At 50.0% G+C, this 23,083-nt stretch overlaps 1 protein-coding gene across 8 annotated transcripts in view; it reads right to left on the bottom strand.

Moving 5' to 3' along the window:
- The window catches only part of DAPK2 (death associated protein kinase 2), a 109,511-nt gene extending 87,812 nt beyond the window's left edge, over positions 1-21,699 (bottom strand). For 3 of the 8 annotated variants that reach the window (XM_084884719.1, XM_084884716.1, XM_084884718.1), the window contains exons 1-2: positions 21,284-21,447; positions 16,055-16,154 (exon numbers count right to left, since the gene is read on the bottom strand). In XM_084884719.1, coding sequence (XP_084740845.1) covers positions 16,055-16,131 — 77 coding nt within the window. In that variant the 5' untranslated portion in view covers positions 16,132-16,154; positions 21,284-21,447. Of the gene's footprint in view, positions 1-16,054; positions 16,155-16,855; positions 16,969-21,283; positions 21,454-21,675 lie in introns of those variants that run through there. The other 5 variants (XM_084884723.1, XM_084884720.1, XM_084884722.1 and 2 more) reach the window with 5 other exon arrangements.
- Between the last annotated feature and the right edge of the window lie 1,384 nt (positions 21,700-23,083).

Raw genomic sequence — 23,083 nt, 5'->3', positions numbered from 1 at the left:
CTACCTGGGCTCTTCGAGGGGAAGAATACACACAGGAATGGGAAGTGAACCTAGAGGCCATCAAGGCATCAGCTTGTAGAATCACTGCATCTTCAGTGGTAGCTCCATTCCCTCCTCACATTCTGCACGGAGTCTCAGAGAGAAGCTATTTTAGCTAATTACCACTGCTCCTACTGGGCAGAGCTTTTTCAGCCCAGCATCTCATAGCCAATGAATTGGTCACTCTTGAGCCACGTGACCCTCCCTGCCAATCAGGGGCCACTACTGTACAAGGGCCAGCTCAGCTCAGCTCTATGGGGCAGAAGGCTGGGAGAGATCTGGAGAAAAAAAAGAGGGTAGTTTTAGCAAGAAATGAATGTTGAGTGTGGAAGACACCATGAAAGAGTGGAGGTTGGTGAGAGAATCCAAGCAGGGATCTAGTGTGAGCAAAGGGAAAGAGGTAAAAATAACATAACCGGCTGGGTAGCATTTTTATGCCTGAGTTTCTCTAACGCCGAGGTGACATCCCAGGTCCAGAGCCTTCTCTCCGGAGTGTAGGGTTACAATTAATCAGGTGGCATCTTATGAGCTGCACGTCAGTGATGCTTACTTATCTAAGGCCTGTTACTACAAAGAATACAGGGAAGCACCTCTTTTTGCTGCATCTTTTGAAGACAAAGCTGCAGTGAAGCAGGATCTTGCAGAGCAGTTCCTAAGACACCTAAGAAAATGTGGGGCCGAAACCGGTTTGGCTCAGTGGATAGAGCATCGGCCTGTGGACTGAAAGGTCTCAGGTTCGATTCGGGTCAAGGGCAAGTACCTTGGTTGTGAGCACATCCCCAGTAGGGGCTGTGCAAGAGGCAGCTGATCGATGTTTCTCTCTCATCGATGTTTCTAACTCTCTATCCGTCTCTCTTCCTCTCTGTAAAAAAATCAATAAAATACATTTTTTTTAAAAGAAGGAAAAAAAGAAAACGTGGTGTAAACTCTGCCTTCCAGTGACTAACAGGCCCGATATAGGTAACTGGGGGGCTGGCATACAAGCTCTAGAGTAGGGGTGTCGAACTCAATCAGAGAAGGGGCCAAAATCTAAAATCCAGCCTAAATCGCGGGCCGAATGGTTTACTGAACAGTCATAAACTGACAATGTCATAAACTGACAGCGGAGTGCAGTGATGACAGCGCGGTGCGGGCCACATTGCAAGGCCTAGAGGGCTGGATTTGGCCCGCGGGCCTTGTGTTTGACATATGTGCTCTAGAGGCTGCTCTGGAGTTGAAGAACATGTTAACCAGAAAGACCGGAACCCCTCGGCTTCAGAGCAGTGGAACTGACCTCTCACGCTTCACGGGAAAGTGCCTGGATAAACAGGAGAGGAACACAGGCTGTCTGGTTCACCAGCTTGTACCTCATCAGGGAGAAGAAAAGCCGGCCCAGCAGGAAGACCCATTTAAAAAGCTGCTGAAAAGTCAGGTCGAGACCTAAGACCTGAAAGCAACATAGCAAGTCTTCCCCTTGTAGTGGGTCCCCAAGTCAGCTAGATCGTCTCCATGTGACAGAAGACTGCTCATTGTTGCACATACAAATATATCTGTTTTACATTATTAAAAAATCACAACACAACCAGAGAGGGGATAATAAAGAGACTTGTTATAAGGGAAGAAATGAATAAACCAACATCTCTAAGAGCCTACTGTGTCTCAAGTACCATTTTGAAGAAATGATCTTGGACCTAGTTGTACCTTCTACATCCCAAACCCTTGTCACATATGTGTGTGTGTGTATGTGTGTGTGTGTGTGTGTGTGTGTGTGTGCGCGCACGCACGCGCACGCAAGTTCTAAATTAATTCTGTGATTCAAATGCACTGCCCAGAATGACATATGCTGTACTACACATTTCAGTCATAATCTCATCCAATCTCTGGAGTCAGAAGAGATCTAAGTTTAAATCCTGGCTTGATAAAGAAGGTGATATGTTCTCCATTTCATAGATAAGAAAGACCAAGGTTCAGAGAGGTGAAGTTAACTTGCCCAAGGTCACACAGGCTGACAGTAGTAAAGCTGGGATTCCTATCCATGTTTGACCCTGAGCCTGAGGGACAAATTTTTGGCTGTGGAGGGGAGTAGGTCAGCTGCCCAAAGAAATGGCCCACTAGTAATCCCACTCCTAGGAATATATCTTAAGAAACTAGAAACACCAATCAAAAAGGATGTATGCACCCTTATGTTCATAGCAGCACAATCTACAATAGCTAGGATTTGGAAACAGCTTAGGTGCCCGTCAACAGATGATTGGATCAAAAAACTATGGTACATCTACACAATGGAATACTATGCTGCCATAAAAAAGAAAGAATTCTTATCATTTGCTGCAACCTGGATGGAATTGGAGAACATTATGCTGAGTGAAATAAGCCAGTCAATGAAAGAGAAACACCACATGACCTCACTCATTTGTGGATAATAAAGAACATTATAAACTGATGACCAAAAAGATAGATACAGAGACAGTAAAGCAATAAAAAGACTGTCAAATTACTGCAGGGAGGGTAGGGAGATATAGGGGAGATAAGAGATCAACTGAAGGACTTGTATGCATGCATATAAGCATAACCAAAGGATGCAAAACTCTGGGGAGGGAGGGCATGTATGGGAGTGGGGGGGAGGGTACAATGGTAAGATATGTACACATATAATACCTAAATTTAAAAAATAGGGAAAAAATTAAAAATAATAAAATAATAAAATAAATGGCCCAGCCACAGGCCTTCCCTATAGGGTAGCAGCCAGAGGAACCAGAGGGCTTGCAGTGGAGCCCACCAGCTAAGCCAGCATCTGGCAGTGTTTCCTGAGCTGCAGGGAGCTGACGTTTTGTCAGAGACACACCGTGAACCCCAGGAAGGATCCTGTGTCAGAATTCAGATGAGACATCAGGAAGGATTTTACGGCCCCAAACTCTGGAAACACTGCAGAGTTAGCTGGCTCTAAGATGCTTTAAAAAATCTTTCTCTAAGAAATCTTTTCAGGATTGCTGCTTGGACCTGTGTTAATAAATACCTGGGGACCCACAGCCTTTTCCCCACTCCATCTGGCCTCCCTGCTCTCAGAAGTTGGGACTGGGTCCTTGTGCCTCTTATCTGAAAAAACGAAGACAATTAATTCCTCCCTGCCTATCCCACTTGGGAATCTCACTGGTTAAATAAGGTAACAGAGGAGAAGCTGCCCAGCCCGGCTCCTCCCTGTGAGTTCTTCCAGGCAACTGACCGCTGGATTTTCAGCACAATGACGTCCGTATCTGCTATCTGCGGCCATGTGCTACACACTTCCCACATGCAGGGTTACACCCCTTACCTCTGTGGCAGGAATGAGGGGAGAGGGAGGGAAGTCAGAGGTAGCGCTGTATTTGGGAGAAACTTTAAAGGGCCTTTGATTCCAGAATAGAGAGACGTGGAGTCCTAGCCGGTTTGGTTTAGTGAATAAAGCATCTGCCTGTGGACGGAAGGGTCCCGGCATATGCCTGGGTTCTGGGCTTGATCCCAGTGTGGGGTGTGCAGGAGGCAGCCAATCAGTGATCCTTTCTCATAATTGATGTTTCTATCTCTCTCTCCTTCTCCCTTACTCTCTGAAATCAATAAAATACACACACACACACACACACACACACACACACACACATATATATGTTTTTTTAAAAAGAGACGGAGTCCACTGAGGCAGTGGTTGCAACAACAATGAACAGTCTATATATGAAAGAAACAGGGGTCTCCCTTGGGTGGTCAGTAAAAAGGATGGTAGCTGGTTTGGGGCCTGCAGCAGGTTCCTGGAAGCCCCCAGCATCATCGCAGAGGTCAGAGGTCAAGAAGCAGAGGTACCTGTCTCCTGCTTTAAGCCGTTTCCTTCTTTGTGCCAAAATTCCTCTCACTGCCCCCAAGCCTGACATGGAACTCAGTTTACTCCTCAACCAGTCTCAGCAGTGAGTTCCTCCTGAGCCAGGGTCACAGGGGGAGCCCCGCCTTGTCTCAAAGGAGGAAGGGGTCCTGGAGTTCAAGGGCCGAGGCGTGAGGAGGATGTGAGTGCTCCCCGGGGAGATGCAGAGGGGCTGGGTCGGGAGCACGACTTCCTGTTGCCCTAGAATGGAATGCTCATTTTTCCTATTTGGACGTGAACGATGGGACCCCAGAAGGCTGGGAAACATGAAGAGACTCAGAGTCCCCAGGTTATTTCAAGAACCGTGTGAGACCCAGATCATTACAACGAAGAAACAGAGCCTACGAGAGCAAAGCTGCCTCCTGAGGCCCAACAGCTCACAGTAGCAGAGCCAGGATCAAACCTGGCAGCTCCGAACGCCCCGCGTGGTCACCACCAGGCTAAAGCTCCCAGCCTTCACCCGAGTCCCTCCTCCTGCCAGGAATGGCTCAGTGCCCTTCTCTGCACCCTCCTTCCGCTGCCCTCGGCCCTGTCTCCTCTCTCAGTTGGCAGGGTTTCCTCCGAAAGATGGATAGGAACACTTTGCCCCCTAGAGCCACACTGTGCCCCTCAGCAGCTAAGCTCTCTTTTCTAGCTGGTGGCCCCGCCCCCAAGGTACCACTTCATCCCAAGGCGGGAAGGACATTCCATTTCCCTCCAGGCCTTGTTACCAGGGGCCAGCAGCTCAGGACCCAAGATTAGGGTCCCGAGTGAGGCCTCAGGGATGCCGGCAGCACGTGGGTGGGGGTGGCAGGGAGGCAGTGCCAGCCCTGGATGCGGGTTAGACACAGGACAACAGGGCTCTGGCAGGTGGACCTGTAAACCGCCTAGAGCACTAAGCAGCAGGACCACCTCTTTCTCTGTTCTCTGGAGGGGGGGACCCGAGGGTCAGAGGCAGTAAGGAGATCCTAGGCAGCTTTCGCCTCAAAGAGAACACTGCACCAGGAATCAGAAGCCGTGGGTTTAACTCCCAGCTCTGACACTAAAGTTGGAAAGTTCTCTGATCTTCAGCTTTCTCATCTGCAAAATGGGAAAAAGACCCACCAGCCCAGAGGATGAAGCCAGGTGCTGCCCCCAGCCCCACCCTGTGCCTCTACAAGATAGCCCCTAGTACCCAGAGAGCTCCTTGCCATGCTTCCCACCCTGCCTTCTCTTCAGAGGACCGCATTGGCCTTGGTTATGAAACGGGGCTTCCCAGAGGTTCCTCAGGGGCTGTGTGAGGGAGGGGGGAGGGGCAAGTGGACTTCTGTGCCCCTTTCGGCCTCCTTTCTGTACCCGCACCTTCACTTTGGCCTGTTTGTGTCCCATCCCCTGCCCCACAATAATCTATTTTTTTTTTAAGTTTTGCTGCTTAAGTAGTAAACTCTGCTGAAGTGGGTCAGGAGAAGGCATGCTTTTTCCACAAAGAGCCAGATGGTAAATATTTTAGGTGTTGTGGGCCAAGAAGCAAAATTAAGGGTATTATGCAGTCCTTATACAACAAAGGAGAAAACAAAATTTCAATAAATATTTAATTGATGGGATTAAAAATATAATGAGAATTGAGTTTTGTTTTGTCTGGGGTTTTTTTGTTTTGTTTTGTTTTTTTGTAATACAGGTTTTCCAATGAGAAGAATGGAATTTGGGGAGGGTGGGGCGGGGATTGGGGAGGATAACATTTTGTTTAATTAGGTTCCGAAGTTAGTGTTCTCTATCATCGAATCTATTGGAACCGTTCCTCTTTGCTAAAAGATGTAAAACCCATTCTTTGCTCCAGGGCCATTCACAAACAGGTGGCAGACAGATTTGGCCACAGAGCTGTGGTTTTTCGTCCCCTGGACTAGACATTGCAGGAGCCCTTGCAGGTTCAAGTGCTCGGGCCCTAAAGCCTGTTGAAGCCCGCTTTGGGTCTGGGGCGATCTCCAGAAGAGAGGCTGAGGGCTGCAGCCATCACCCCTGGGAGAGGCCCTGGGACTGCCAGAGCCCTGGGGCCTCTCCCACCGCTGAGGGGAGGGGGACCTCAGGGCCTAACTCCCACCACTGCCCCCGCTCTTACCCCTCACTTTCCAGCAAAGGAGAACACAGGGGTACAGCGCTCTTCATTGTCCTCAAAGCACCCCTCCCCAAGGAGCCCATCTCTCCCAACAGCACTCCTTCAGAAAGCTTTTAAAAATATATATATTGACTTGAGGAGGGGAAGAGACAGAGACAGAGAGAAAGAAAGACAGAGAGAAATATCAACTTGTTGTTCCACTTATTTATGCATTCATTTGTTTGTTTTCTTTGTATGTACCCTGACCAGGGATTGAACCCACAACCTTGGCATATTGTGATGACACTTTAACCAACTGAGCTACCCAGCCAGGGCCTCCAATAACTTTCTTTAAAAAAAAAAAAAAAAAAAAAAAAAAAAAAAATATATATATATATATATATATATATATATATATATATATATATTATTGATTTTTTTTTTTTTACAGAGAGGAAGGGAGAGAGTTAGAAACATTGATGAGAGAGAAACATCGATCAGCTGCTCCTGCTTATCCCCTACTGGGGATGTGCCCACAACCAAGGTACATGCCCTTGACCGGAATCAAACCTAGGACCCTTTAGTCTGCAGGCCAAAGCTCTATCCACCAAGCCAAACTGGTGAGGGCCAAGAATTTTCTTATAGAACCCTGCCCACCAACTTCTAAAAGTAGAGACAAAGAAGTTGAATCTGCTCTAGCTGGTTTGGCTCAATGGATAGAGCATTGGTCTGTGGACTAAAGGGTCCCATGTTTGATTCTGGTCAAGAGTACATGCCTAAGTTGTGGGCTCAGTCCCCACTGTGGGGTATACAGGAGGTAGCTTACCAATGATTCTCTCTCATCATTGATGTTTCTATCTCTCCCTTCCTCTCTGAAACCAATGAAAATATATATTTTTAAAAAAGAAGAAGTGGAACCTTTTGTTTGAGTTCTGGGGTCTCCTACGGGGGGGGGGGGGGGGGGCGGGGGGGAGATCAGAAGGCAACACCATCCATCTATGGGGAAGACCCCTGTCTCTGGTCCTGGTGGGTCACATAAGTTTTCTGGGCCTTATTTTCATCCTTTGTAAAATGGGAATTATTATATTCGCATTGCCTGCCTTGTGTTGCTATAAGAACTTCAAATTATCCATGAAAATGTAATTAAGTGAAAATGAAATGTGAACATCATTAGAAAAGGTAACATAGCAGAGAGAATAAGCTTTGGAATTAAGAGAGAAGCATAGAAAACTTCAACCACTTTCCATTTCCCTACAGCAAAAACAGTAATGTTTTTTTACAAAACTCTTGAACTACCAGAAATGCATAAAAACAATGAGTTTTTGGCAAAGCCCTAAGGAAATCGGCGCATGTTGGTGACCTGGTAAACTGGATCAGTATTTCTAGTTTTAACCATGATGCAAATCAGTCATAACCTTTGACCTGGTATTTCGCCTCTGGGAATTCACCAAAACAGAAATAATGCAGAGAGAGGAAATTAAACAAATATGTCCAGAGAAACATTTATTTTTAATAGTGAGAAACAATAGAGGAATGTTAATTAACCTGGGAATGTCTATATAGCAGAATATTATGAAGTTAAAAGCATATGTCCTATATCTTTTTTTTTTTAAATGGGTATTCTTCAAAAATATCAGTGTCAGGCCCTAGCTGGTTTGGCTTAGTGAATAGAGCATCGGCCTGTGGACTGAAGGGTCCCAGGTTCAATTCTAGCCAAGGGCACAGGCCTGGCTTTCGGGCTCAGTCCCCAGTGGTGGTCATGCAGGAGGCAGCTGATCCATGATTCTCCCATCATTGATGTTTCTATCTCTCCCTCTCTCCCCCTTCCTCTCTTAATTTAATAAAGAAAAATATATATATATGTATAAAATATCAGTATCAGGCAAATCAAAGGAGGATTAAGAAGCCATCCAGAGTGCAGGAACCCAAAGAAATACAACAACGAAATGCCACGCACGATCAGCACTGGACCTGGTTCTGCCAGGAGAAAAACTGCTATAAAGCGCACTAATGGGAAAACTGACAAAACCGGAACAAGAATGAGAGCTTAGATAAAAATATGATATCAGAGGTAAATGTCCTGAATTTTAAAACTGTACCGTGGTTATGAAAGAGAATAACCACATCCTTAGGAGACGCATAATGAAATGTTCAGGGATAATTAGGCAAAACGTCTGCAAGTGACTCTCAAATGGTTTAGAAACATTAATAAATAGTTAGATAGAAGGGGAGGAAGGAAGGAGGAAAGGAGAAAGGGGGAGAGGAGCAGCAGGAGGAGAAGGAGTTGGGGAGAGGAAAGAAGAGAGACAGGAAGTGACAATATGTTAAAAAAAAAATTGGGGTATCTGGATAAAAGGTGTGTGGGAGTTCTGTTATTCTGAAATCTTTTATTCAATTTGAAATTATCTCAAAACAATAATTGTTTTCACTTATATAGTCTCTGGTATATGAAAGGTATAAATAAAGGAATACTGAGTGTAAAAAACAACACAACACAAAAATGCACATGCTGACAAGTAGAAAAGCAAATGTGCACAGTACAAATAGGCATATAATGCTTTCAATTGCCCCACACAAGTACCTCTCTTCAGCTCTCCGAGTCCTCATAAAGCAAACTGAGCTCAGTGAGACCTGCCCTGGGGCCGGGGATTTGCTCTCTGCACCAGCTGGAGCCTGAAGCGTGTGCAATGCAGCCCCTCCGTCTGAGTGGCTTTGTGCTTTGTTTTCCTAACAAAGCTGATAAAAGCGCCTCTCTCCCTCACTCATGGCTTCTGTCATCCAGGGCTCTCCGCAGTCACCTGTCCTCAGGGGGTCCCATCCCTTCAACCCTCTCCACGAGCCCTCTTGCCCACTCCCAGGCCTACTGCTCCTCAGTGGAGAGTATAGCCCTTACTTCGAGCCAGTTACCCGCTATTTCCCGGATTGGCCTGTGAGAAGCTGCCCCACCCAGGGTCAGAGCTTCCTCCTCCTAACGAATAGCACATGTTTGGGGGAGGGGGTGAGGAGCATTAGATCATGGCCTATTCCATCTTTTTATCTGATGAGCTTTTGAGAAGAGTACCCTATCCCCCAACTTTCAGAGACTGAGTTTCTTTATGCCTAAAATGGGAATAATAGCTGCTTCCCAAGGTGTTACAAAGATTAAATACAAGAATGTATATCTAGCCCGGCAGGTCTGACTCAGTGGTTGAGCATCAACCTGTGAACCAGGAGGTCATGGCACATGCCCAGGTTGTGAGCTCCATCCCCAGTAGGGGATGAGCGGGAGGCAGCCGATCAATGATTCTCTCTCATCATTGATGTGTTTTTATCTCCCTCCCTTTCCTCTCTGAAATCAATAAAAATGTATTTTTTAATGGATGTATGTAGGAAATGGAGGTAATTTTTGTGTTTCGCTTCCCACTATGTGTGTGGGGAATCCTGGACGTTCATGGACTCCAAGATCTTTGGAAGCTGGAGGGCTTGGCTGACATTTCCTGCCTCAGAATGAACTCAAGGCAGGTTCCAGACAGCTCTGCACTACCTGATGGGTATCTGTGGGAGCTGAGCACTCAGTATAAAGGCCTGGGCTGGACACTATGGCGGCAGGGAGGGGGAATGGATGGATAAAGGATGACGTATGCAGGGGAAAGCCTTCAGTCCAGAGGGGAAGATGACCAGGTGGATTTTTTGTGTAACAGAAGATGTGATGACATTAGCACTTATAAAAGATATGGGTCTAGGATAAGAGGTAATTAAATCCACGGAAGGGGCAAGGGCAGGGTGGGGTGGGTCATGAGAGGCTTTGCCAGGGAGACAGCCTTTGATCTGGACCTTGGAAGAAACGTTTAATTTTTCCAAGAGTGGCCGAAACCGGTTTGGCTCAGTGGGTAGAGCGTCGGTCTGTGGACTGAAAAGTCCCAGGTTCGACTCCGGTCAAGGGCATGTACATTGGTTGCAGATACATCCCCGATGGGGGGTGTGCAGGAGGCAGCTGGTCGATGTATCTCATCGATGTTTCTAACTATCTATTCCTCTCCCTTCCTCTCTGTGAAAAATCAATAAAATATTTTTTTTTAAAAAAGCCCACTCTTTCTAGTGAACAAGTTAAAAACGGTACAGCATAGCAATCAAAACAAACATTAAAAAAAAATTTTTTTTCCAAGAGTGAGGGAACAGCAAGAACAGAGGGAAGAGGCGAGTTTTGGAGGATCTCTGGCCTCCGTCTCAGTGCTGCAATGATTCTCAAAATAGGAGATCTAAGGTGAAGCTGGCTCCAAAGAGCTGACAGCCCAATACAAGCAAAGGTGAGACAGGATAGGCCTAATCTCATTCCTGGGCAATCCCAGGGCTGCGGACGCTGCTCCTTTGCCTCCCAGGCCTGCCCCGGTAGCTTAGCACTTGCAGGAGTGTTAACTCTGAGCGTATGTGTACCTCACGTAGACACAAAAGAGGAGGGGATGTGTGGACATGAGAAAGAGCTGTCGAAAGATTAGAAGGGAAAACAGAAATAAAAATAGCTGCTGTATTAAGGCTACTAATCTTTTATTGGCTTAAACTGTCTTCTTAGATTTTTTTGTTTAAAAAAAAAACAAAAAAAACTTGCATCCAAAATAAGTCTCACAGGTCGATATGCATGGCTGGAAAAAGATATTCAGTGCTTTTCATTAAGTGAAAAAGCAAGTCGTGTGGTCCCATCTGGGTCCACTTACGCACTTGCTTTGCTTAGAAAAGTTCTAACAGGCAGAAGAACATTATTGTCAGAGTTCTCCTGTGGGTGTGAGATGTGGAGGGAGAGCAGAGAGAATTCTACTTTAACTCATCATAACTTTATGACCTATCCCATGCACCACCTCTGTAATAAAAAAATATTTTTTTTTTTCGTTTAAACAGAAATAGTAAAGTCCCTTTGCTTCAGAAACGCTTTTCCCTGGAAAACCCTTTTCACAAGGAACGAGATAGGTAAACCACTATCACTGTTGTGTTCTCTAGTGCTGTGTGGCTAGACTGGGCTATAGCACCCAGTCTGAGTAAATCTGAGCTCTACACACTTCCTGAAGGTTCTTATTTCTCTCACAGAGAGGGTGCCCAGGCTAAGCTGAGTGTGTGCTGAATGATCTTAACGACCGATGACCCCATTAGAGACTCAGGTCTTGTTAGGATGGCCATCCCTCACAATTCCTCAGCTCCCAGGAAGGATGAGGCTTGAGAGCAGCGGACCCCTCCCTGCCCCAAAGCTCCTGCCCCTACACACGGAGATTCTGCAGGGCAAGTACCTAGCAGGGTGCCTTGCACATGTGAGCCTCCTGGAAGCAGCAGGGCTTATGGCTGCTGGGAGGGAAGAGGGGGTGATAGGATGTGGGGGTGATAGTGAGGTAGGCTCCCTGAGAGAGGTGGGGACTGTGGATAAAGTTGAATGTACATATGGATAGTTTTTGCTGTTTGTTTAAACCAGCACAATGTAGTTGAAAAGCTTCTTTAAATTCCGCTTCCTATACTGCTTGCTTTGTGGCCTTAGACAAATCACCTCCCTGCTCTGGGCCTCACTCTCCTTGCCTATAAAATGGAGATTTGGACTAAATTCTTGTCGAGATCCAGTTCAAGAGTAACATTCAATAATTTTATGTTAATAAAATAATCTGATCATCTAAGTAAAAGAAACCACTATAGAAGAAGAAACCACTGATTATTGCATGCTGTTTTTACTGAATTACCTTGTGTCCTTGTGCATATGGTATTCAACTCTGGACCTAACTACCAGCGCCCTTCCTCTCCTTCCAAAATGTTCACCTCCTGACTCTGACCCTTGACCTTCAAGGTCAAACAGAAATGACCACCCTACCACATATTCTCCCCCACTCCCCAGAAGCATTCAAAATAAAGGAAAAAACGAGTTTGCGCTCTGTGGGTCCTTACAGTGTGGCCAGAGCCCTAGGCTAGGAGTCAGACGTCCAGTCCCCACAAGTCTATCACTGGCTGACCATGTGACCTTGTACAAGCCACTTCCTCTCTCCGATCTTAGCCTTGTCTGTAAAATGAGGGGTCGAGTGGCTTTTTCTTTATGAGCTCTACTCTGATATACCTCTGCTCTGCCCTAGGTGGCTACCAAGTCTGGTAGAGGCCAGAAACTGCAAGCCAGCATGTCTCCAACCGCTCCAGCACCCCCAGCAGGCTGCTGCCAAAATGTGAGTGCAGCCAAGTGTCTGCACTCGGCCCAGGGAGCCGGAAATCAGGTGAGATGTGCAGGGTCAGGAGCGGTCCAGCCAGGGCACGCTGTCCCCATCCGAAGCTGGATGCTGCAGCGTTTCTCACAGATGTTCTTATTTGTAGAACAAGGACAAACAAGGCCTCCAAATGGATCAAAAACATGAACTTCAGGGACCAGACAAGGGCAGGAAGTGAAGTAAAAGATTCTTTGCTTGCTAACATTAGGTTTTAGCTAAGGTATAACATACCTACAGGAAAATGTACATGCACACGAACATGAACGGCTTAATCTATTTTCATGACATGAACACAGTAGTGAAACAGGCACCCTGATCAAGAAACAGAACAACCCCTATGCCCCACCAGTCCCCCTTGTTCCCATTTCTAGTCACTAGTCCCCCACATAACCACCATGTGACTTCTGGCATATCTGACTCACTTGGCCTGTTTCAAACTTCACACAAATGGAATTATGTACTATGGGCTCTTGGAGTCTGGCTTCCTTTACTCAGCATTATGTGAGTGTCGTCCATCGGTACAGGTAAAAATGAAAAGTGACTGTCATTCATTTTCATTGTTGCAGAGGAAGGACTTAATGAGGAGCTAAAATAAACAAGAAAGCCCTGAGTGTAGGCCAGATACTCACTGATAGCCCAGGAAGCAGGCGTACACACAGCTCTCTCCAAAATAAGAATGACGGCCCCCTCCACATGCTGTTTTCCTGCGGAGTCCAGCCCCTTCTCCAGGGGAGATTTGGGAGGCAGGACCTTGATGCCTCAAATTTACTTCAAAGGCCAGAAGCTCTTGTTCACTGAACACGGACCCTGTGCTCGGCTCTGTGAGGAACACCACAGACTCAAGCATCTCGTTTAATCCCCACAGCTGTGAGGTCGGTACTGTGATTATCCCCATCACACAGGTAAGAAAACTGAGGCCCAGAGAGGTTGAGTACGTTGTCCTAAGGTTGCAATCTGTGTGACCCCTAAGGCCAACTTTCTTTACCATTCTGTGTTGACTTGCTGGCTGCCTCAGGCCCCACCTATGTCTCCAACCTCATCTAGCACCGCTTGCCCCCAGCTCACATTCTGAGGCCACACTGGCCTCCTGTCAGCAACTCAGGCCCCGGGCTCTTCCCCATCTCTGGGCCTATGTCCATGCTGTTGCCTCTACCTGCTTATTAACCCGTCAGTTCTCCAGTTAACAGGCTCTTGCTCAGAGCAGCCTTCCCTGACCCTCAGTCTCTCTGCATCCCCTGGTCTCTCTTAGGGCACCGCTCTCTCCTTCATAGCCCTCCCCACATGCTAAAATGATGCATCTGTGCCCTTGTTCACTTGTTTAGTGCTTTTCTCCACTAACGGAGCATAAGCTGCAAGAGGACAGGCATATTCCTGCTGTGTGCCCCTACCTGGGGCAGTGCCTGGCACACAGCAGGTCCTCCATAGTATGTTAAGGGAAGAAAAGAAGAGGAGGAGAGAAAGGTAGGCCTGTCCCTTCAGAAGCTGAGCAGTCATCTGGAGGCAGTTCTATTTCCAGTTCATGGCCTCAGGCAAGACCTTTCCCTCTCTGAGCCTCAGTTCCCGCCACTGTCAGACGAAAAGCCTCTTAGAAAGGACCTCTAATGGCCTTCCACTCATCTGACCTCCAGACCACAAATCCTAGCAGGTCAAGCCACTCCAAAGGCCTCTACGGCCTCTCTCCCACTCCACGCCTGGTTAGCGCTTTAGGAAAGTAGGTGGGGTCCCTAAGGCTCCCCAGGCTGTGAGATACATGGGGCCTTCACCCTGTTACAGGGAACAATCAGAAAATGTGAGATCTCTCTAGGTCTAATAGCTCCAGTGCAGTGTGCGGGGAAAAGACAGGACTAGGGAGGAATAACAGATGGTTCCTTAGGAAGCGGCTTCTACTTCCTTCTTCAAAGTCTTCCTCCTCAGTTCCCAGCTCTGGTGCCAGTCCCATCCAACTCCACCCTTGTTATGTGTGTGGCTCATGCGTGCATGAGCTCCAGGAAGGTAGAGACTATCTGTGTCCTCCTTGTCTTTGTACCCACAGCACTTAGCACAGACCCCTACACCCAGGATGTGGCCAAGGTTGGGCCACTGAATCAGATGCCACTGGCAGGCTCTGCTGCTGAGGATGCCGCTTTACCCTTGGTGTCCCCAAGGTCAGGAGAAACCAGAGGGCAGAGAGCCTGGCCTCTATTTCAGAGGCAGACTCCTACTGCCACCCTCAGCTTCTGGCCCTCTGTCCTCCTCCCACCCTTTCACGGGCCCTGGATTGCCTATGTCAGCTGGTGTCTGAAATAAGGCAGACAGGACATCCCCCCTGTGGTCTCTGCAGCACTTGCTCCCACGCACCCAGCCATCCAGTCACCCCAGACAAGCACCTCCCATTCTCCTCAGAGTCTGGCTCTGTTTTGTCTTTGGGAATTAAAGTAAGTAAAGAATGAGTCCTAACCCACGAACTCTATAAAGAGGAAGGGCCTCCTGCTTTGCCTCTTGGATACAGGGAGGCCCTAAACCCACAGGTTTTTACTTTGCTGGGAGTGTGAAAGGCTGAGGTTGGGTATCCTGGTGAGCACGTGGGAGGGTACAAGTGCTGGGTTCATAGGACAGAGCACAGCAGGTGTGCAGCTACACACTGAGCTGGCCAGACCTGGTGATGCCACTTGCTGGCTGAACAACTTTGGGCAACTTGCTTAGGCGCTTGAGACCACAGTTTCCTCATGTGAAAAAACGAGAGTAAAACAATTCCCATTTCTCCAGGCCAGCATGGCTCAGTGGTTAAGCATTGACCTATGAACCAGGAGGTCACAGTTCGATTCCCAGTCAGGACACATGCCTAGGTTGTGGGCTCGATCCCCAGTGGGAGACAGGCAGGAGGCAGCTGATCAATGATGCTATCTCATCATTGATGTTTCTATCTCTCTCTCCCTCTCCCTTCCTCTCTGAAATCAATAAAAATGTATTTTTAAATATATATATATTTAATTTCCCATCTCATGCACTGTTGTGAGAATGAAACTTCAGGACAACTGTTCTATAATCACTAAAACACCATCTAAATAGTAGCCTCTGTTAGAAATGGAGCAAGAAGAGAGCTTTGGGGAAATCTTCATTTCTCTCCAAAGAGGAACTCCTTTCAGGTCTCAGAGGTTAGCTCTGGTTGTGTTCCGTGTTTAGCAAACCTGAAAAGACACCCAGTAACTGAGATCCTCCGAACCTTCCTGGCTGTGTTCCTGCGCTTGTTACTCAATGCAAATCCACTTTCAGGAGGATTACTGCACCTCCCAACCAGGCTCTGAGCTTATGAAACAAAACCCTGGGAGCCGTGGAGAATGTCAAGTGGGACTCAGAAAAGAAAACCACAGGTCAGGTCTCAGTCCAAAGTCTGAGGAGGGCTGTGTGAGAACAGTGACAGATAAACCAAGAATCGTTTGGATTCACCATAACTCTTAGCCAGAATATACTGAAAACACAGAGCTCGCCAATTCTAGCCCCTTCTACCTGTGTCTTTATTTTCAGAGAGAGATGACTATTTGCAGAGCCTCCCACAATGATAAATAAACCTCAGGAGTACTGACAGCTGTCAGAGGGGAAGGGGGTTGGGGCTGAATAAAAACAGTGAATGAATTAAGCCAAAAAAAAAAAAAAAAAAAAAAAACCACCTCAGACATTGAGTGGTGAACACACACTACAATATACAGATGATATTTTATAACATTGTACACCTGAGAGTTATTATACTTATTAATCAATATCACCCCCAATAAATTAAATAAAAATTAAATAAATAAACTTCAGGGTTGTTTTGAAAGCTTCCCACGAATTCTGTGACAAGATCCACTGACAAGGGCACCAGGAGCAGCGTATCCTCGTCTCCCTCCGGCATCCCCTCCGCCTCTCCCGGCCTCTTACCTCCCCAGCTCCTCTCCGATGTCGTAACAGTCCTCCACCTTCTGCTGCTTGAAGGCCTCCATGTTTGGGCTCCTCATTGAGGAGCATGGAGCATACAGCCCTGAAAGAGAGATTAGGACAGATGTGTAAACTGGCACAAGCCGAAGAGTCTGAGCCTGAAAGTAATCAGCCGCGAGGGAGCGAATAATTTCACAATAATCCACAATGGTCCTCGTTCAAGAACTGCCCTGCTCTCGCCTTTCCTCACCTGTGACCCATGGGCATAGTTTTGATTTGATTTAGAGGAACTCATATATGCTCGAGAGATAGAGAAAGAGTCCTCACTTATTCAGATCTGCTCTGAACAAGTTCAGAGAAACCGAACCATGCCAACTTCAGCGATTTGTTCTCCAGGAAGTCAGGTCTACAGGGGAAGGGGGCAGCCACGAGGCAGGAGAAAAAGCACTCGTTTTTTGAGTCGGAAGATCTGGGTTCCAGTCCCAGTTTTGACTGGACGAGTCATTTAAACGGTGGGAGACTTGGCTTCCCTGTCTGTAAGAGGGGCTAATACTGTAAAAGCCAACAGCAAATCCTGAAATTATCCCATAAACTGTAAAATGCAGTCAAAAGGTAAGGGATTTTCATGACCTCAGCTCTCCCCGGGCTGTGCCACTGGAAAGCGAGTCTGAACTGATTGTAAGCTCTCTCACTCATCACCCCGAGGGGAAGCCGGGCGGGGGTGCCGTGACAAATAACAACGGGCGTCAGGAGCCGGGAGGCTGAGGTTCTGGTTCCAGCTTTGCCCACAGCCAGCTCTGTGACCTCATCTCTTGTCAGGAGCTTCGGTTTCCTCATCTGTCGAACGGAGCTCGCTCTGCTGCCCAGGACGCCGCACGGAGAGCCAGGGCAGCTCTGCGCCGTGCCCTGGGGTCCCCCGCGCCAAGGCGCTCACCCACTCCTGGGACGGCCACACGCCACCCTCAAGGGCAGGGCCCAGGACACAGTGTGCAAGTCACCAAGATAACACCGGCTGCCTGTGGATGTGTCTTTCAAGAGTCATTATCACGGGCCTCTCAGAGCTCATTTCGGCTAAGCGTTGGCAGCTTTCCTTCTGCCTGCCAATCAGATACCAACCACGCCCGGGCCCCGTGAACCCCAAAAGGCTGTTTTCACCAGGCTGGGTGGAGGCCCCATTACGTAAGGGCATGTCTCATCCATGTCGAGTGGCTGGAGCTGTTCTAACGCTCCGGCGGTGTGTATATTTCACCCGCTTTTCTCCATTTCTGGTCCCCTGTAGACCAGAGCTCTGTTACCAGGATGCACACGCATCCCTGAAGACCTCCAGACCGCACTGGCCCGGCACCCAGGCCTTTCTCTCAGGCCGCCTGGGACCTCCTGCCTGTGGGCGCTCACGGTCCTCCACACATCCTTCTTCCTGCTGTGGCTTCCCTCTGCTCGGCCAGGGCCCGGTGAGGGTGGGATCCGGAGAGGAGCAGGCTGCAGGAGCCCATTCTAGGCTAGTCTGCTTGCACGTCAGCCATGTGACTCACAGCGAGTTGGCACCCTTTTACCCTCATCGGTAAACAGGGGTGATAACATTGATATCGCCTACTTCACAGCTGTGTAAGGGCCCATTGTGATAGGGGCATAAACTGCTGGGCAAAAAGAAAGAGGATGATTGTTCCTGTTACAGTCAGACTCATCCCAGACGACTGTTTGTGCTTCTGCTTCCCACAGCCATTAAGACAGCCAATTCCGTTCCTTTCTTGAGGAAAGGTCTGGGATCCTCCTGGCAAATTTGGCTCAACCAGAATCGGGAGTCCAACCCATCCTGGCAAGTCTCCTGAGACAAGGCCAGTGGGTGGCAGGACAGCTACCCAGCATCTTCCAAATAAACTTTTTTGGGTCGGGTCCTTGTGGGGCTGGGGTGGGGATAGGTCGCAGGGAGGTGAGACTACTGATTTCACACAGCTAGATGGACGCAGAAAAGTCCAAAAAAATTCTGTTGGCAGATACCCTGAGAGCGGCCCCAGGAACAGCAAAGATCATCTGCCTTTGGCACGGGGCCAGGGACATTTGTTATCAGGACCCAAGCTGGATTTGAAGCAACCCCAGCTCCCCAGCAAAAGGTTAAGCCCCATCCTGGGCTCCACATCCTGGATGGCTGGGGTGAGGGCAGGGGGATCCCAAGGGCAAACGAGGCCCACCAGTCTGGCCCCCAACTCACCTTCCCCACCTTAGTCCCCTCCCCACCACGGAGCCTATATTACAGCCAAAACAGACCTTTCCCATTCTCCCAAAACAATGGCATTACTAAACAACAATGAGAATAAACTACTGCTATCTGCAACTACACGGATGAAACTCACAAACGAAATGTTGAATGAAAGAAGCGAGACATGAAAGACTTCATAATGTGTGCTTCCACTTGGGCAAAACTACTCTATGGTGCTAGAAATCTGACCAGTGGTTGTCCCTGGGTGAGCGATTGTGCCTGGAAGGAAACACAGGGGGGTCTGGGTGCTGAATGCTGCTCCCTGATCTGGGTGGTGGTTCCATGGGTTTATAGGATGTATACTTACTTTGTACACAGTTTTACATAGTTAAAAAGTGAGTCTAATATCTGCCTTATGGGAGAGATGAGATAACATATGTAAAATCTTTTAAGTAGTGTTTGGATGGTCCCTCCTGCCTATGGTCTTGGAGTCCCAGGAGGGCAGAGGTTGAGACAGTCTCACCTCTGTCCCCTTGTAGTAGCTGGTATACAGCAGGCGCCCCATAAAGGATGATACCTCATCAGGCAAAAACAGCTGATAATAGCCAAAAGCCTTTTCCTCATATCTGTCCCCAAGATGAATTTGCATTTTAGTTTAGAAACAAGAAACTAAAAGAGAGAAACTCTGAGGGGGGATTACAATCACAAATTAGGACCCAGAGGCACAGGCCCGTTTCTGGGCCGGCAAAGATAAAACCACATGGCAGAGGGGAGGGACACGGCGACAGCTTTTGCTTAGAGGCATAGACAATCAGCTGCAGACATTTCAACGATGAGGCCCCTCTTAATGCCCACATTTCTCTTAATGGAACCTCCAGAATTCACCTTCCTGCCCCCAACCCTCACACTAGGCTAGTGGTCAGCAAACTCATTAGTCAACAGAGCCCAATATCAACAGCACAACGATTGAAATTTCTTTGGAGAGCCAAATTTTTTAAACTTAAACTTCTAACGCCACTTCTTCAAAATGGACTCACCCAGGCCGTGGTATTTTGTGGAAGAGCCACACTCAAGGGGCCAAAGAGCTTCATGTGGCTCGCAAGCCACAGTTTGCCGACCACGGTACTAGGCAATACTTCTGATTTCCTAGAGCTTCGCAGAAAGGGGCCTCAGAGACCATCTGGGGGGTTTTTAGACTCTGCTCCAGGAGCCAGCAGTGTGAGAAAGGGGACCCAGAGCAGTTTCACTTCATCCATACTAGGTGTTGGGGTTCTGTGAGAGAATTCATGGGGGATGGGGGTGTGAAAACCACTGCTATCTAGTCTAACCCACTTGTTTTACAAAAGGAGGAAACTGAGGTCCAGAAAGGAGAAGGGACGTGCTAAAAGCCACCCAGCTAGCCCACTCCGGCTGCTCCTCCTGGGCTGCTGTTGGCAGCACCTCTGACAGTGGCACCAGGGTTGGCCTCTGAAGGACAACCTAGAAGGAGGCGTCCAGACTGGAGGATCCCCCATAGGAGGGTCTCTCAACCCTATCAAGCCCTCTCCCCCACTGGCCCCAGCTACTCAGCTGACCTCCCAGAGACCCTCACCCCTCCTCCCCCGAGCAAGTCACTGAACTGGGACCATTGCCAGAGGCCATGAGTGATTATCCCCTTACACCTCCCACCCCACTCCAGCCATTAGGGGTCATCACATTCAGACTCTGAGGAGGTTTGTGGGCCTCGGAGTGGGAGAGAGTCGAAGGGGGATCTGGCATTACAGAGCCCCTCCAGGCATTTGAGGCTGTGACCCATCCCAATCTCTGAGGCGGAAGTGGGGCTCAAAGGAGATGAGCCACCTGCCTAAGCTGTTGTGAGAAAACTTAGCCCTACTGGGCAGCCTGCTGGTTCACCCCCACATCCAACAGGGGACCTTAGGAAAATGCTCAGGGTCAGCTCAGGTTTCGTTCCTACCAACTGGAAACTTGCCCCAGACCAGCATACACCACCCACAACCACATCCACATCCCCTGTGCCCCCTGCCCAAGTCTCTCAGAAAACTGCTGAATTATCAGTGGGGCCATTTTGTCATCAGTGGGGCCATTTTAGGTGCCAAAAACACGTCCTGGGAAATGGGTGGTTTGGGAGGGGCAGGACTCTGAAAACATTTATGAGGGGTCCAGGTAGCAGCATCCTTCAATCTCCAGGATTCTTCCAGGAACGCCTTACACAGAGAAGGTTAGGAAATGAGAGTGAGAAGCCAGAGCAGCAGCCCCCAAATACTACCGCTGGATCCAGAAGACAAGGTGTCAAAGGCTGTGCTCAGTCTACCTGCCCACGGGGACCTTCCCACCTGCCCCAGTGTGCACTCCAGATCTGCCTCACCTGTGTGGCCTCCATGCTCACCTCTCCTTTTCGCCTTCCTAAAGGGAAACGCTAATCATGCCCACATGCCAGGAGACATCCACAGTGGCTGGCCCAGAGTCGGAGGCAGCTGCTGACAGCACCCTTCTGTGCCTTCCTCCCTCATCCCCCAGCCCACCCCAGCTCTGCTCCAGGCCGGGGTCCGGATGACAGGGCTCAGAGCTCCATCCTGCCGCACAGGAGGCTGGCTGTGCGCTGAGCAGCCTCCAGCATCACCTGCGAAGCTGGGGGAGAAGGAGTCCTGCGAGGAGGAGGCGGGGATGCTGAGGAAACCTGGCTCCTCTTTTCCCAGAAATCTGGGGTCCTCGCCCCCGTCCAAGGGCTCTAACCTAATGGAAGGAGGTCTGTTTCCCACCTCCTGCTTGGGTGCCAGGCCTCTGCCCACCGCCCCCGGCCCCCGGGTCAAACCACCAGGCTGCGGAGTGTGCCCCGGGGGTGCCGCGGGCAGGTCCGGCGAGGCCACAGCGCCCAGGCCACGGCCGGCCAGACCCGCGGGCGGCGTCAGGAGCCCGGGCTGCGGGCTCGGAGAGCACAGGGTGCGCGCCCCGGGCAACTGGCTCCCCCGCCAACCCAGCCCCGGGCACCGCTGCGGCGGGCGTGCGCCCCGTCCTGCGCGTCGGGCGCTACTCACGGCGGAAGGCTGCGCGGCGGCGGCGGCGGGCAGGGGGCGCGGCGGGGTGCGGGGCGCGGGGTGCGGGGCGCGGGGTGCGCGGTGCGCGGTGCGGGGTGCGCGGCGCTGGCTCCGCTCTGCTCCTCGCGCTCCGGCGCCCTCGGGCCGCCAGCCCGCCCCGCCGCGGAGGAGCCGAGGGGCGGAGCGGCCAGCCCCGTCCCAGGCGCCGGCTGGACGCGCGCCCGGGGACCCAGGACGGGGCTCGGGGCGCCCCCTGCTGGGAGCCCCACGGGACAGCCCAGGGGTGCGGGCCCAGGGCCCGGCGGTCACCTCCAAAGCTCCGGCCGGACCTGGCCGGCGTCCCCACCCGCCCCGCGGCTCACGTGCTGGGCCGCCCGGACCAGCCCGCTCACCTCTGCGCGCCTTGTCTGCAAAGTGACTTAGACGGGCTGATACGTGAGACGCAGCCTGGCACGATCGCTCAGAAAATGGTATTTCCTTCCCAAAGAAAACACACCGTGAGAGAGGAAGTCCCACGGGGGAATAGGCCGTTTCCTCCCTGACACCAGCGTGCGCCCTGACACTGCCCAGCTGCCTCTGGGAGCCTCGCACCACGTTTCGCCGCGGGGTGGGGGCTCCCCTCCTCCCACCGCCCTCCTCCCACCGCCCGGCGTGGGAACCCCCGGCCCGCCGCCCTCTGCGCCCCCAGCCCGGGATGGTTGCTGGTTAGCAGCCGCATCAGCATCACCCCTTCCCTAAGGAAGGACCTGGGAGAGGGTTCTCCCTCTCTTCCTCACCTCCAAATCCCAGCAGGAAAAAGGAATGAGGGGGGTGGGGAGGAAGAAGAAGCTGAACTTCCCACCAAATTCCCTGGTCTCCCTTCAAGATAAGAGGCTGTTTAACTAAAGGAAATGGAGTTCCCTTCTCAGAGCAAAGCAGTTGTAGAGTCCTGCCTGCTATGGGGTCAAAGCCCAGCTCTGCCATCCTCCCATTCCACCACCACCACCCCGCACAGTCTTGAGCACGGCACCCGAGCTTTTCCTTCATCAGTAAGGCAGGGGGAACAACCCTTCTTACAGCGTCTAACAGAGCAATTGTGAGGCTGAAACGAGGCAGAGTGTGTAAGATGCACCTCCAGAACCTCTTCCAGAGTGCAACCGCCCCTCCGCCCTCTAGCCTTTCCCACACTGAGGTGTTGACAAGTACAGATGGCCTGCCTTCCCGCTGACCCACACCTCAGAGTCTGGGACAGCCTGGGGAGAGACGCCAGAGCGTCCTTGTTTACAACTTTACAACATCCCAGGACAGGGCAGGCTCTGCGCTCCCTCTCCCAGGCCACCATGCTGCCTGGAGTAATCACCCCAGACCCGGGGAGCAGCGAGCAGAAGACAGCCACGGAGCCTTCACTGCTCCTTTCCAGTGCAACAAACCACCCCAGCCTCCGCAGCTAAAATTTCAACTTTCCTAGACCCACCAATTCTGAGGGTCAGGAATCCAAACAATATACAGCACTCTGCTCCACAGAGTCTGGACTTCCCCTGAGAAGATCTGAATGGTTAGAGGGTGGAATATTCCGGCGGCTTCTTCATGCCCACGGCTAGTGCCTGAGTCATGGTGAGTCCGAGGCTGGGCACAGCTGACACTGCTGAAGCATCTACATGTAGCCTCTCCCTCCATTCCCCTCTAAGACTCATATTTAATGCCTAATTTGCAGCAACAGTGTCCCCCTGCATGAGGCAAAGCAGACATTTTTTTTTTATTTTATACTTGGCAACTTAGAGAACATTGCCACTGGAAAGGCCATTGTCAATCATCCCATCC

The sequence above is a fragment of the Pipistrellus hanaki genome (genome assembly GCF_964339955.1).
Source record: "Pipistrellus hanaki genome assembly, chromosome: 1".
NCBI classification, from domain to species: domain Eukaryota; kingdom Metazoa; phylum Chordata; class Mammalia; order Chiroptera; family Vespertilionidae; genus Pipistrellus; species Pipistrellus hanaki.
Note: the sequence above shows the minus strand (reverse complement) of the source record. Positions and strands in the feature narration are given on the sequence as shown.